We start from the raw sequence: 15,208 nt of genomic DNA on the forward strand, positions 1-15,208 counted from the left end.
AAAGAAGTAAGAGATGAAGAGAAAGGAGGGAGGGATGGAGGGAAAGGTAAAACCACCCAAAGGACAAACCCTAATGTCCCCAGTGATTCTAAGGGACAAAATCCTAGGTGTTTGGCCGAAAATTCTGTCATCTTAAACTAGTGTTTTCCATGCCTAGATTTCAGCTGGCACCAGATGGATCAGATGGAACAGGTTCCAAACCTCTCAGAGGCTCTTACCGTCTCAACAGGGACGTCTGTTTTCTCGTAAAATCAGTAAAAGGAAAGGAGAAAACTTCAAAGAGGTTCCTCCTCGTGACCACGTACGTGAACCCTAATACTCTCTCAGTCCTCAAAGAGAGACCTCCAGAAGGAGACTTGATGAAGCAAAGCCACAGGGATCTCTGACTTTTCCCTGGACCTGCACCCCTGTCCTGCCTGGCTGATGTCAGCATCTCTCTGTGAGGTCACCACCTTCCCATCACCTTTGATCAATAGGCTGAGCTCCTGCAAAAGGCCTTTGTGATCTCACTGCCACACCCACCCCACCCCTGCACAGCTAATGTCCTGCTGCTGGCCAGACACTTTGGAGGTTTGAGCTACTAGTACCCTGTGGATCATCCCACTCAATGAGGGTTCATTCTAGGAAGGAAGCCGGCTAGACAGTAAAACATCAGAGGCTGCTCCCAATGCTACACTCAGTTTTTCAGAAATTAGGAGACTGTAAGGCCAGAAGAGGCCATTACAGCATCTCATCTGACCCCCTGCATATCACAGGCCTCCTGTAGACCACAATAGCTCCTGTCGGGGCAAACACATTCCAGAAAGGCATCTAGTCTTCATTAAATGACATCAAGAGATGGAGAATCCACCACTTTCCTTGGTAGCTAGTTCCTGTAGTGGATCATCCTCGCTGTTGAATATTTGTTCCTTATTTGATATATGAATTTCTCTCTTTTCACCTTCCAGCCATTGGGTCTTGTCATGCCGTGCTCTGCTAGATTAACGAGCCCCTTCATACCCAATATTTTCTCTCCATTAAGGCACTTCAACATTTCAGTCGCTCACGAGAAGGCATTTTTCTCCAGCCCGCAGAACATTTGGTGGCTCTTTGCTGCCCCAGCTCCAATCTCTCAAAATCTTTTTCAAATGAGGACACCAAAACCGGATGCCATATTCCAATCTCAGTCTCACTCATGCTGTGTCACCTCCCTATCCTACTCACCGCTCTGCTCCTACGTCTAATGATGGCTTTAGTCCTGTTCACCACAGCATCACACTGGGAGCTCATGATGACGGGCTTCTCCACTATGGCCCCGAAAACCCTTTCAGAGTCACTGCTTTCCTGGATATACTTCCCCATTCTGGAGGTGTGACCGGCATGCCCTGTTGCTAGTTATAGGACCTTGCATTTGACTCTGGTCAAATTTCTTAGCTTTGAATGGGTCCAGTTAGCCAAAAGAGCCAGATCCCTCTGTATCACTGCCCTCTCCTCATCAGTAATTACCACGCTCCAGTATTTTGTCACCCATCAGTATTATCAGCAGGGATTGTATGTTTGCTCCCAAATCACTGATAAAAATTATTTTAAAAATTAGTCCTTGAGAGCTTCTTCAGAGCCTTAGTACCCAGGACCTGCGCCCCACAGCACAGTGAGAAAAGGACCCCTGCCCCTCCCATGCCTCTGTCCTCCCTCCAGCGGCTGGGCGCTGTGTCTCGCTCACCACAATCCTCTCCACCACAGCCGCCTTGCAGCAATGCGACTCCAATGTGTCCTGTGCTCTCTTCCGTGTAGCGAAACACGCAGGGTGGATGGCATCCAGGAACATGAGCTGCTGGGCCTCGTCCTGCACCCACCAGGAATGGGGTTAGGGGAGAGAGAGCCAGTGAGCCAGGGACCTCTCTGCCTCACCCACACCAGCTGCAGGACTCAGGCATGAATGGGGGATAGTGGGGACATGGCCATTGTCCAAATCACCCACAACTCCTACACAAACAAGGTCAGGAACTGGGACAGTGCATGTTGGGGAAGGAGACCCTGGCTGGTCTGTGACAAAGACCCCTATTTTGGGGGTCCCAGATCATAGTGGAGAAAAGTCCCTGTTAGAGCTGGTGGATCATCAGAAAAAAGATGTTGTGCAGGGGGTCAGGGTGCTGGGAAGGGGAAGGACAATCTCAGTTCCAGCACAGCTGGGGAAGGTTTCCACCTTTTCTCGGCATTGGAGCTGGTCTCGGATGTTCTTGAGAGTAGGCTCCTCATGGCCATGTCCACGGCTACCTCCTCCTCATCCTCTGAGTCCCTGGCAGTCCCTGCACCTGGGAGAGAAGGGGACAGGGTGACTCCTACTGCCACGTGGGGGAAGGACAGGGGCATGGTGGGGCAATGTGCCCCCTTCCCACCTGCGGGACCCAGGGCAGATCAGGACCCACACTTCCCCGTCTCAGTGATGCCTTCAGCCCCCAACTCCTTCAGAAGCCCATAGCAAAGAGACCCTCCCTCCCCCAGAGTGTCCTGGACTCCTTGCATGGTGTCTCACCCGCCCCCACCTGGAGCATTAAGGACCAAAGTGGCAGCATTTAGTATCAGTGGCGTTCATGTGGCTCAAGCCAGACACCTGGGCTGGGGACCTGTCCCCACAGCACTGGTCGAGTGCCTGGGTCCAGGGTGTTCACAGCCCCCTCCTCACCCCTCCCTGAGCCCAGCCTGGTTCCTCACCTGGAAAAAAGCAGCAGCGCACCTCGGCCTGGCGGCTGCCTCAGTCCCCAGCGCTGCTGCTGTACCATGGGGAGCGGGCCGAGCTGCTGGTACTTGGACAGGGTTCCTCCACCTTCTGCCCTGGAGAGGCTGGAACGTCCTCAGTGACCAGGCAGGGTGATGCCTCCTGCTGGGAATCAGGGCTGGGATTCTGGGGCCCGTGCTTCCCACACAACAAGCCCCAGAGCCACCCTGCCCGGCTCTCCTCCTCTGCTGAATTCTGCCTGCCCAGCCACATCCTGGGAAAGCTCCATTTCGGCCTGTCTGGTGTCCCTCCCACCTCAGAACCTGCGTCCGGAGCAGGTTTCCTCCGCCAGAAGGCTGGGCGCTTCCACCTCCTGGCTCGGCCGGGAACTCCTTCCCCGCCAATGGGGACGAAAGGACCGCTCTGCTCCTGGGGAAGATGGCAGCTGCTTCCCTCAGGCTCTGGGGCCACCTGCAGAGCCTTCTTCCTCAACATCCTCAGGAGCCTGGCTATCCTGGACTGAGCGAGGAGCAGCCGTGAGTGTGAGCCCAAGGCAGCCTCTCACTAACCGGCCTTTTTGGTCCCTCCCCTCCCTGTCCCTGCCAGAGCAGCTCCTCCTCCCCACACAGGGGTGCAGGGAGTGCAATCTACACACACTGCCAGGAGTTCATTGCATCATCTGCTCCAAACGTTTCCCCTTCATCATTCCTGGTGCTGCAATACCTGGGGAGTCTCCTCCTTTTCCAGCACTGGGGTCAGTAACAAAGACCACCTGTCACTTTGGACAAGCAACTCCCTCCTCCATTCCAGGCCACACTCCTGCTCCAGGCTAGAGAAGGAACAGAATCCAGGAGTCCAGATTTCTCCTGGGGAACCATTCCCCACGTCAAAGTCCCTAGGCATAGCAAGCCCAGGGTCTCCTTGTTTCCCATTGATTTCATGCTCAGCAGCTCACAGGGTCTAGCCCAGTTCAGAGACTCTCAGCCTTGGGAACAGTCTCCCACAAGGAAAGGGCTGGGAGCCCCATTGCTGGGACCTTTCCAAACACACTGGAGACGGCTCTGGAGAAGCCCCTCCCCTGACTGAAAGCGAGGGACTGCTGGGGTCGGTTTGCAAATCCGATCTCCTTTTGGAGAGATTCTCTCCTGCTCTTTCTGCCTCTCCCCAGACAGATGGGGGATGCCACAGAGGAACCCTAAGGCCACTCACTTGCTCTAGGAGATGAAGCAATGCATGGTGGATGTTCAGGGTTGCCAGCTGTTGCTCTCCCACCTCCTCATTCTCCAAGCCCAAGGCAGGCTGGAAACTGTGGTGACCTGAGGAATTACCCTGCCGAGCCAGCAGGCAGGGTGATGACACTGGGTGATCGACTGGCTGTGAAAACAAGAGTCTGTCTTATTGCCAAGGGATGGAGTAACTCAGCCAGAAGCAGGGGGTGCAGAACACTGCCCTAGTGCAGGGGAGACGGCGCCTCCCAGATCCTGACATCCCAGCACTTTACACAGCTTCCTGGAGCCTGCTGCTCTTATCAGTTTCAAAATAATAAAATACAAATAAAATAGAATATTTCAGCTCTTCCATTAGGTAATAATCTGATCTGAGTAAATGTGATAGGATACCTCTTATTATCTCCTGCTCCAAGTGATACTCTCCAATGGATCCCCATCCTCCCCGCACCGTGAGGTAGGTGGGAGCGGATTGTTATCCCTACTTGAAAGAGGGAGAAGCTAAGACTGAGAAAGGAGAATTGACTTGTCTTAGGTCACACAGCCAGTCAGTGGCAGAGTTGGGAATAGGACCCAAGAGCCCAGACTTTCAGACTAACCATCGCATCTTGAATTTCATACATTGAATGACCTGAATAAAGAAAAGGAGTACTTGTGGCACCTTAGAGACTAACCAATTTATTTGAGCATAAGCTTTCGTGAGCTACAGCATCCGATGAAGTCAGCTGTAGCTCACGAAAGCTTATGCTCAAATAAATTGGTCAGTCTCTAAGGGCCACAAGTACTCCTTCTCTTTTTGCAAATACAGACTAACACGGCTGTTACTCTGAGACCTGAATAAAGTGTTCTCAAATGAACAACCACAGTTCAAAGTAATTATTCATTTGAGAACACTTTATTCAGGTATCAGAGTAACAGCCGTGTTAGTCTGTATTTGCAAAAAGAAAAGGAGCATTGAAGCATTGGAATGGAAAAGGAGCATTAGAAGCATTGTAATGTTAGAGAGAATCATGAACTGCTCAGAGACAATTAATGCAGAGAAGCAGCAAAATTTGTCAACCATATGACTGGTTAGGTCTTATTTACTTGGTCTTAAAAGAGAGCAACAAGGACCTGAGTCAACTCCCTGTTAATAATCCCCTGCTCAGCCAATCAGGATACGGGGCGGGAGGCTGCAGGTTCTCACCAGAGAGCCCAAAGGATGGCCCCGGTCACCAGTGGGGATCACTGTCCGAGCACTATTTCAGTCCCACATTTTTGGGGGATATCCCACAATTCGAACTGCAGAGCACCCCCCGACACACACATACACACACACACACACACACCTCTCCTGGTGGTGGGATGGGGAACAGGGGAAAGGACAAAAGAAGTAAGAGATGAAGAGAAAGGAGGGAGGGATGGAGGAAAAGGTAAAACCAAAAGGACACACCCTAATCTCCCCAGTGATACTAAGGGAAAAAAACCTAGGTGTTTGGCCGAAAATTCTGCCACCTTAAACTAGTGTTTTCCATGCCTAGATTTCAGCTGGCACCAGATGGATAAAACTGAACAGGTTTCCAAACCTCTCAGAGGCTCTTACCTTCTCAACAGGAACATCTGTTTTCTCGTAAAATCTGTAAAAGGAAAGGAGGAAACTCCAAGGGGATTCCTCCTCGCGCTCACGAATGTGAACCCTAATACTCTCTCAGTCCTCAAAGAGACTAGGAATCTTGCTGAAGCAAAGCCACGGGTATCTCTTGACGTTTCCCTGGCCCTGTGCCCCTGTCCTGTCTGGCTGATGTCAGCATTTCTCTGTGAGGTCACCACCTCCCCATCACCTTTGACCAATAGGCTGAGCTCCTGCAAAAGGCCTTTGTGATCTCACTGCCACACCCACCCCTCCCCTGCACAGCTAATGTCCTGCCGCTGGCCAGACACTTTGGAGCTTTGAGCTACTAGTACCCTGTGGATCATCCCACTCAATGAGGGTTCATTCTAGGAAGGAAGCCGGCTAGACAGTAAAACATCAGGGGCTGCTCCCAATGCTACACTCAGTTTTCAGAAATTAGGAGACTGTATGGCCAGAAGAGGCCATTACAGCATCTCATCTGACCCCCTGCATATCACAGGCCTCCTGTAGACCACAATAGCTCCTGTCGGGGCAAACACATTCCAGAAAGGCATCTAGTCTTCATTAAATGACATCAAGAGATGGAGAATCCACCACTTTCCTTGGTAGCTAGTTCCTGTGGTGAATCATCCTCGCTGTTGAATATTTGTTCCTCATTTGAAATATGAATTTCTCTCTTTTCACCTTCCAGCCATTGGGTCTTGTGATGCTGTCATAAATAAAAAGGGAAGGATAAACCCCTTTAAAATCCCTCCTGGCCAGAGGAAAAATCCTCTCACCTGTAAAGGGTTAAGAAGCTAAAGGTAACCTCGCTGGCACCTGACCAAAATGACCAATGAGGAGACAAGATACTTTCAAAACCTGGGAGGAGGGAGAGAAACAAAGGGTCTGTGTGTCTGTCTATCTGCTGCTTTTGCCGGGGATAGAACAGGAATGGAGTCTTAGAACTTTTAGTAAGTAATCTATCTAGGTGTGCGTTAGATTATGATTTCTTTAAATGGCTGAGAAAAGAATTGTGCTGAATAGAATGACTATTTCTGTCTGTGTGTCTTTTTTGTAACTTAAGGTTTTGCCTAGAGGGATTCTCTATGTTCTGAATCTAATTACCCTGTAAGTTACCTACCATCCTGATTTTACAGGGGTGATTCCGTTACTCCTATTTACTTCTATTTCTATTAAAAGTCTTCTTGTGAGAAAACTCAATGCTTTTTCATTGTTCTCAGATCCAAGGGTTTGGGTCTGTGGTCACATACGCAAATTTTTGAGGATTTTTACCAAACCTTTCCCAGGAAGTGGGGTGCAAGGGTTGGGAGGATTTTCGGAGGAAAGACGTGTCCAAACTACATTTCCCAGTAAACCCAGTTAGAGTATGGTGGTGGCAGTGGTTATTCCAAGGACAAAAGATAAAATTAATTTGTACCTTCGGGAAGTTTTAACCTAACTTGTAAAAGTAAGCTTAGGAGGTTTTCATGCAGGTCCCCACATCTGTACCCTACAGTACAGAGTGGGGGAGGAACCTTGACAGATGCCGTGATCTGTTAGATTAACGAGCCCCTTCATTCCCAATATTTTCTCCCCATTAAGGCACTTCAACACTTCAATGAAGTCACCTTTCAATCTTCTTTCAATAAGCTAAACAGGTTGAGCTCTTTCAATAGCTCACGAGAAGGCATTTTTCTCCAGCCCTCAGAACATTTGGTGGCTCTTTGCTGCCCCAGCTGTAATCTCTCAACATCTTTTTCAAATGAGGACACCAAAACCGGATGCCATATTCCAATCTCAGTCTCACTCATGCTGTGTCACCTCCCTATCCTACTCACCGCTCTGCTCCTACGTCTAATGATGGCTTTATCCCTGTTCACCACAGCATCACACTGGGAGCTCATGATGACGGGCTTCTCCACTATGGCCCCGAAAACCCTTTCAGAGTCACTGCTTTCCTGGATATACTTCCCCATTCTGGAGGTGTGACCGGCATGCCCTGTTGCTAGTTATAGGACCTTGCATTTGACTCTGGTCAAATTTCTTAGCTTTGAATGGGTCCAGTTAGCCAAAAGAGCCAGATCCCTCTGTATCACTGCCCTCTCCTCATCAGTAATTACCACGCTCCAGTATTTTGTCACCCATCAGTATTATCAGCAGGGATTGTATGTTTGCTCCCAAATCACTGATAAAAATTATTTTAAAAATTAGTCCTTGAGAGCTTCTTCAGAGCCTTAGTACCCAGGACCTGCGCCCCACAGCACAGTGAGAAAAGGACCCCTGCCCCTCCCATGCCTCTGTCCTCCCTCCAGCGGCTGGGCGCTGTGTCTCGCTCACCACAATCCTCTCCACCACAGCCGCCTTGCAGCAATGCGACTCCAATGTGTCCTGTGCTCTCTTCCGTGTAGCGAAACACGCAGGGTGGATGGCATCCAGGAACATGAGCTGCTGGGCCTCGTCCTGCACCCACCAGGAATGGGGTTAGGGGAGAGAGAGCCAGTGAGCCAGGGACCTCTCTGCCTCACCCACACCAGCTGCAGGACTCAGGCATGAATGGGGGATAGTGGGGACCCGGCCATTGTCCAAATCACCCACAGCTCCTACACAAACAGGGTCAGGAACTGGGACAGTGCATGTTCGGGGAGGAGACTCTGGCTGGTCTGTGACAAAGACCCCTATTTTGGGGGTCCCAGATCATAGTGGAGAAAAGTCCCTGTTAGAGCTGGTGGATCATCAGAGACAAGACCCTCTGCAGGGAGTCAGGGTGCTGGGAAGGTGAAGGACAATCTCAGTCCCAGCACAGCTGGGGAATGTTTCTACCTTTTCTCGGCCTTGGAACTGCTCTCGGATGTTCTTGAGAGCAGCCTCCTCATGGCCATGTCCACGGCTACCTCCTCCTCGTCCTCTGAGTTCCTGGCAGTCCCTGCACCAGGGAGAGAAGGGGACGGGGTGACTCCTGCTACCACGTGGGGGAAGGACAGGGGCATGGTGGGGCAATATGCCCCCTTCCCACCTGCCGGACCCAGGGCAGATCAGGACCCACACTTCCCCCTCTCAGTGATGCCTTCAGCCCCCAACTCCTTCAGAAGCCCATAGCAAAGAGACCCTCCCTCCCCCACAGTGTCCTGGACTCCCTGTGTGGTGTCTCACCCGCCCCCACCTGGAGCATCTAGGACCAAAGTGGCAGCATCTAGTATCAGTGGGGTTCATGTGGCTCAAGCCAGACACCTGGGCTGGGGACCCGTCCCCACAGCACTGGTCGAGTGCCTGGGCCCAGGGTGTTCACAGCCCCCTCCTCACCCCTCCCTGAGCCCAGCCTGGTTCCTCACCTGGAACAAAGCAGCGGCGCACCTCGGCCTCGCTGCTTCCTGATTCCCAGGTGCTGCTGCTGTCCCATGGGGAGCGGGCTGAGTTGCTGGTGCTGGGACAGGGTTCCTCCACCTTCTGCCCTGGGCAGGCTGGAACGTCCTCAGTGACTGGGCAGGGCAATGCCTCCTGCTGGGAATCAGGGCTGGGCTCCTGGGGCCCGTGCTTCCCACACAACAAGCCCCACAGCCATCCTGCCTGGCTCCCCTCTTTGTCTGAGTCTTGCCTGCCCAAGCGCATCCTGGGACAGCTCCATTTCGGCCTGGCCTCTGCCCCTCCCATCTCGGCGCTTGTGCCGGGAGCGGGTTTCCTCCGCCAGAAGGATGGGCGCTTCCACCTCCTGGCTCGGCCGGGAGCTCCTTCCCCACCAGAGGGGACAAAGGGACATCTCTGCTCCTGCGGAAGATGGCAGCTGCTTCCCTCAGGCTCTGGGGCCACCTGCCAGAAGTTCATTGCATCATCTGCTTCCAACGATCCCCCTCGTCATCCCTGGTGAAGCAATACCCTCAAGGGGAGTCTCCTCCTTTTCCAGCACTGGGGTCAGTCACAAAGACCACCTGTCACTTTGGACAAGCAGCTCCCTCTTGCTGTCCCAGGCCACACTCCCAACCCAGGCTAGAGAAGGAACAGAATCCAGGAGTCCAGACTTCTCCTGGGAAACCATTCCCCACGTCAAAGTCCCTAGGCATAGAAAAGCCCAGGGTTTGGCGAAGCGGGACTGTTCTTAATGTTTCCTCTGAATATTAAGGGGGTGCCTCAGTTTCCCCTATGCAGTTCTTAAGTATCTAGGTGGTGGGAGAAGGGTGTAAGATCATAGCAGAGCCCTAGAGGGCAGCTGTGTGCAGGGGTCTGGACACAGAGAATGGCCGACATCCTCTTTCCTGGCAACTGATGGCCTGGCCCTTCCCCCCTGCAAGGTCAGAGCGAAAGGGTTGGAGAACAAAGGAATCAGGTGACCTCCTGACCTGGGAAAGGGACAAAGCCCAGAGGAGGAGGGGCTGGAGAGAGTTTCAGTTTGGGGCTGGCTGGGGACATGGAGTGAAGTGCAGACGGGGTTGTCTGGCTCACTGACCCCCAAAATGGACCCAGCTGAGAGGTCCTGTTCTCTGCACCTACAAGCTCTGGTTTAGACCATGTTCCTCTCATCTAATAAACCTTCTGCTTTACTGGCTGGCTGAGAGTCACGTCTGACTGCGAAGTTGGGGTGCAGGACCCTCTGGCTTCCAGAGGGCCCTGCTTGGGCGGACTCGCTGTGGGAAGCACACGGAGGGGCAGAGGAGGCTGAATGCTCCAAGATTAGACCCAAGAAGGTGGAAGCTGTGTGAGCTGTGTGTCCTGAAGACAGTCTGCTCACAGAAAGGAGACTTCCCCAGAGTCCTGACTGGCTTCGTAGGGAGCAGTTCCAGAGCATTGCCCAGGGACTCTGTGACACAGGGTCCCCTCGTTTCCCATTGATTTCCATGCCCAGCAGTTCACAGGGTCTGGCCCAGTTCAGAGACTCTCAGGCTTGGGAACAGTCTCCCACAAGGGAAGGGCTGGGAGCCCCATTGCTGGGACCTTTCAAAACACACTGGAGATGGCTCTGGAGAGACTCCTGGGGTCGGTTTGCAAACCCAATCTCCTCTGGGAGAAGCCCCTCCCTGGACTGAGAGCGAGGGGCTCCTGGGGCCGGTTTGCAAATCCGAACTCCTTTGGGAGAGATTCTCTCCCCTCTTTCTGCCTCTCCGCAGACAGACGGGGGACGCCACAGAGGAACCCTAATGCCACTCACTTGCTCTAGGTGATGGAGCGATGAAGGGCGGATGTTCAGGGTCGCCAGCTGTCGCTCGCCCTCCTCCTCATTCTCCAAGCTCAACGCAGGCTGGAATGGGTGGTGACCTGAAGAGTTACCCTGCCCAGCCAGCAGGTAGGGTGATGACACTGGGTGATCGACTGGCTGTGAAAACAAGAGTCTGTCTTATTGCCAAGGGACGGACTAACTCAGCCAGCAGCAGGTGGTGCAAAACACTGCCCTAGTGTGGGAGGGACAGAGCCTCCGAGCTCCTGACATCCCAGCACTTTACACACCTTCCTGGAGCCTGCTGCTCTTAACAATTTCAAAATAATAAAATACAAATAAAATAGAATATTTCAGCTCTTCTATTATCTCATAATCTGATTTGAGGAAACGTGATAGGACAACTCTTATTATGGGCTGCTACGAGTTACACTCTCCAATGGATCCCCATCCTCTCCCCACCTTGAGGTAGGTAAGAGCGGATTGTTATCCCTACTTGAAAGAGGGAGAAGCTAAGGCTGAGAAAGGAGAATTGACTTGTCTTAGGTCACAGCCAGTCAGTGGCAGAGTTGGGAATAGGACCAAGTGCCCAGACTTTCAGACTAAACATCAGACCTTGAATTTCATACATTCAATGACCTGAATAAAGTGTTCTCAAATGAACAACCACAGTTCAAATTAATTATTCACAAAGTATTTTAGAAGAACTGGAATGTTAGAGAGAATCATGAACTGCTCAGAGACAATTAATGCAGAGAAGCAGCAAAATCTGTCAACCATATGACTGGTTATAACTTATTTACTTGGTCTTAAAAGAGACCAACAAGGACCTGAGTCAACTCCCTGTCAATAACCCCCTGCTCAGACAAACAGGGTAGAGGGGCGGGAGGCTGCGGGTTCTCACCAGAGAGCCAAAAGAATGGCCCCAGTCACCAGTGGGCGTCACTGTCCGAGCACTATTTCAGTCCCACATTTTTTGGTGGACATCCCACAATGGGAGCTGCAGAGTACCCCCCGACACACACACAAATACACACACACACACACACACACCCCTCTCCTGGTGGTGGGATGGGGAGTTGGGGAAACGACAAAAGAAGTAAGAGATGAAGAGAAAGGAGGGAGGGATGGAGAAAAAGGTAAAACCAAAAGGATAAATCCTAATGTCCCCAGTGATTCTAAGGGACAAAATCCTAGGTGGGGAATAAAATTCTGATACCTTAAACTAGAGTTTTCCATGCCTAGATTTCAGCTGGCACCAGATGGATAAAACTGAACAGGTTTCCAAACCTCTCAGAGGCTCTTACCTTCTCAAGAGGAACATCTGTTTTCTCGTAAAATCTGTAAAAGGAAAGGAGGAAACTCCAAGGGGATTCCTCCTCGCGCTCACGGACGTGAACCCTAATACTCTCTCAGTCCTCAAAGAGAGACCTCGAGAAGAAAACTTGCTGAAGCAAAGCCACGGGGATCTCTTGACGTTTCCCTGGCCCTCTGCCTCTGTCCTGTCTGGCTGATGTCAGCATCTCTCTGTGAGGTCACCACCACCCCATCAACTTTGACCAATAGGCTGAGCTCCTGCAAAAGGCCTTTGTGATCTCACTGCCAAAACCACCCCTCCCCTGCACAGCTAATGTCCTGCTGCTGGCCAGACACTTTGGAGGTTTGAATTACTCCCTGTGGATCACCCCACTCAATGAGGGTTCATTCTAGGAAGGAAGCCGGCTAGACAGTAAAACATCAGAGGCTGCCCCCAGTGCTACACTCAGTTTTTCAGAAATTAGGAGACTGTATGGCCAGAAGAGGCCATTACAGCATCTCATCTGACCCCCTGCACATCACAGGCCTCCTGTAGACCACAATAGCTGCTGTTGGGGCAAACACATTCCAGAAAGGAATCTAGTCTTCATTAAATGACATCAAGAGATGGAGAATCCACCACTTTCCTTGGTAGCTAGTTCCTGTGGTGAATCATCCTCGCTGTTGAATATTTGTTCCTCATTTCAAATATGAATTTTTCTCTTTTCACATTCCACCCATTGGGTCTTGTGATGCCGTGCTCTGCTAGATTAATGAGCCCCTTCATACCCAATATTTTCTCTCCATTAAGGCACTTCAGCACTTCAATCGCTCACGAGAAGGCATTTTTCTCCAGCCCTCAGAACATTTGGTGGCTCTTTGCTGCCCCAGCTCCAATCTCTCAACATCTTTTTCAAATGAGGACACCAAAACCGGATGCTGTATTCCAATCTCAGTCTCACTGATGCTGTGTCACCTCCCTATCCTACTCACCGCTCTGCTCCTACGTCTAATGATGGCTTTAGCCCTGTTCACCACAGCATCACACTGGGAGCTCATGATGACGGGCTTCTCCACTACGGCCCCGAAAACCCTTTCAGAGTCACTGCTTTCCTGGATATACTTCCCCATTCTGGAGGTGTGACCGGCATGCCTTGTTGCTAGCTATAGGACCTTGCATTTGGCTCTGATCAAATTTCTTTGCTTTGAATGGGTCCAGTTAGCCAAATGAGCCAGATCCCTCTGTATCACTGCCCTCTCCTCATCAATAATTACCACGCTGCCAGTATTTTGTCACCCACCAGTCTTCACAGCAGGGATTGAGAGGAGATGACACACCCACCACCCTTTCCAACCTGCCTTGGGCTTGGAGAATGAGGAGGAGCCTGTGTCACGGAGTCCCTGGGAGATGCTCTGGAACTACTCTCTACGAATCCAGTCAGGACTGTGGGGAAGTCTCCTTTCTGTGAGCAGACTGTCTTCAGGACACACAGCTCACACAGCTTCCACCTTCCTGGGTTTGACCTCGGAGCATTCAGCCTCCTCTGCCCCTCCGTGTGCTTTCCACTGCGAGTCCGCCCAAGCGGGGTCCTGTGGAAACCAGAGGGTCCTGCACCCCAACTTCACAGTCAGACGTGACTCCCAGCCAGCCAGTAAAGCAGAAGGTTTATTAGATGAGAGGAACATGGTCTAAACCAGAGCTTGTAGGTGCAGAGAACAGGACCCCTCAGCTGGGTCCATTTTGGGGGTCAGTGAGCCAGACAGCCCCGTCTGCACTTCACTCCATGTCCCCAGCCAGCCACAAACTGAAACTCTCTCCAGCCCCTCCTCCTCTGGGCTTTGTCCCTTTCCCAGGTCAGGAGGTCACCTGATTCTTTGTTCTCCAACCCTTTCGCTCTCACCTTGCAGGGGAGAAGGGCCAGGCCATCAGTTGCCAGAAAAGAGGATGTCGGCCATTCTCTGTGTCCAGACCCCTGTACACAGCTGCCCTCTAGGGCTCTGCAACGATCTTACACCATTATCCCACCACCTAGATACTTAAGAACTGCATAGGGGAAACTGAGGCACCCCCTTAATATTCAGAGGAAACATTAAGAACAGTCCCGCTTCGTCAAACCCTGGGCTTGCTGTGCCTAGGGACTTTGACGTGGGGAATGGTTTCCCAGGAGATGTCTGGACTCCTGGATTCTGTGCCATGATGCGGCTGGGCAGGCAGGACTCAGCCCAGGACAGGAGCTGGCTGGGTGGCTCTGGCGCTTGTTGTGTGGGAAGCAGAGGCCCCATGAGTCCAGCCCTGATTCTCAGCAAGAGGCATCGCCCTGCCCGGTCACTGAGGACCTTCTAGCCTCCCGAAGGCAGGAGATGGAGGAACCCTGTAGAAGCACCAACAGCTCGGCCCGCTCCCCATGGGACAGCAGCAGCGCCGGGGACTGAGGCAGCAGCGAGCCCGAGGTGTCCCGCTGCTTTGTTCCAGGTGAGGAACCAGGCTGGGCTCAGGGAGGGGTGAGGAGGGGGCTGTGAACTCCCTGGGCCCAGGCACTCGACCAGTGCTGTGGGGACGGATCCCCAGCCCAGGTGTGTGGCCTGAGCCACATGAACCCCACTGATACTAGATGCTGCCACTTTGGTCCTTGATGCTCCAGGTGGGGGAGGGTGAGGCACCACGCAGGGAGTCCAGGACACTGTGGGGGAGGGAGGGTCTCTGTGCTATGGGCTCCTGAAGGAGTTGGAGGCTGAAGGCATCACTGAGAGGCGTGAGTGTGGGGACTGATCTGCGCCGAGTCCTGGAGGTGGGAATGGGACACATTGCCCCACCATGTCCCTGTCCTTTCCCCACGTGGCAGCAGGAGTCACCCTGTCCCCTTGTCTCCCTGGTGCAGGGACCGCCAGGGACTCAGAGGATGAGGAGCAGGAATGCAGAAGGCCGAGGAGAAGATGGCCGTGGACATGGGAATGAGGAGGCCGCTCTCAAGAACATCCGAGAGCAGCTCCAAGGCCGAGAAAAGGTAGAAAGCTTCCCCAGCTGTGCTGGGACTGCGATTGTCCTTCCCCTTTCCAGCCCCCTGACCCCCTGCAGAGGGTCTTGTCTTTGATGATCCACCAGCCGTAAGAGGGTCTTTTCTCCACCATCATCTGGGACCCCCAGGATGGGGGTGTTTGTCACACACTAGCCAGGGTCTCCTCCCCCAACAGGCACTGTCCCAGTTCCTGACCGTTTGTGTAGGAGTTGTGGGTGATTTGGACCACCCCCC

General features: G+C 52.4%; 1 protein-coding gene across 1 annotated transcript; it reads right to left on the bottom strand.

Annotated features, from left to right (window-relative positions):
* Positions 1 to 1,833: 1,833 nt before the first annotated feature.
* On the bottom strand, positions 1,834 to 9,567 carry LOC122465237. Its single transcript, XM_043543941.1, has 2 exons — positions 8,848 to 9,567; positions 1,834 to 2,288 (listed from the first exon to the last, which is right to left on the bottom strand). Exons 1-2 carry the CDS (start codon positions 9,335 to 9,337, stop codon positions 2,125 to 2,127), a joined length of 654 nt encoding a protein of 217 aa, XP_043399876.1. The 5' UTR covers positions 9,338 to 9,567; the 3' UTR covers positions 1,834 to 2,124.
* Between the last annotated feature and the right edge of the window lie 5,641 nt (positions 9,568 to 15,208).

The sequence above is a fragment of the Chelonia mydas genome, chromosome 3, assembly GCF_015237465.2.
Source record: "Chelonia mydas isolate rCheMyd1 chromosome 3, rCheMyd1.pri.v2, whole genome shotgun sequence".
NCBI lineage: Eukaryota > Metazoa > Chordata > Testudines > Cheloniidae > Chelonia > Chelonia mydas.

Excerpts from the sequence above, each read along its gene's own strand:
- LOC122465237 (XM_043543941.1), bottom strand. The coding sequence starts at position 9,337 with ATGAACTTCTGGCAGGTGGCCCCAGAGCCTGAGGGAAGCAGCTGCCAT. Across the intron at positions 2,289-8,847 it reads GCGCCGCTGCTTTGTTCCAG|GGACTGCCAGGGACTCAGAG; the intron begins GTGAGGAACCAG and ends TCCCAGGTGCAG.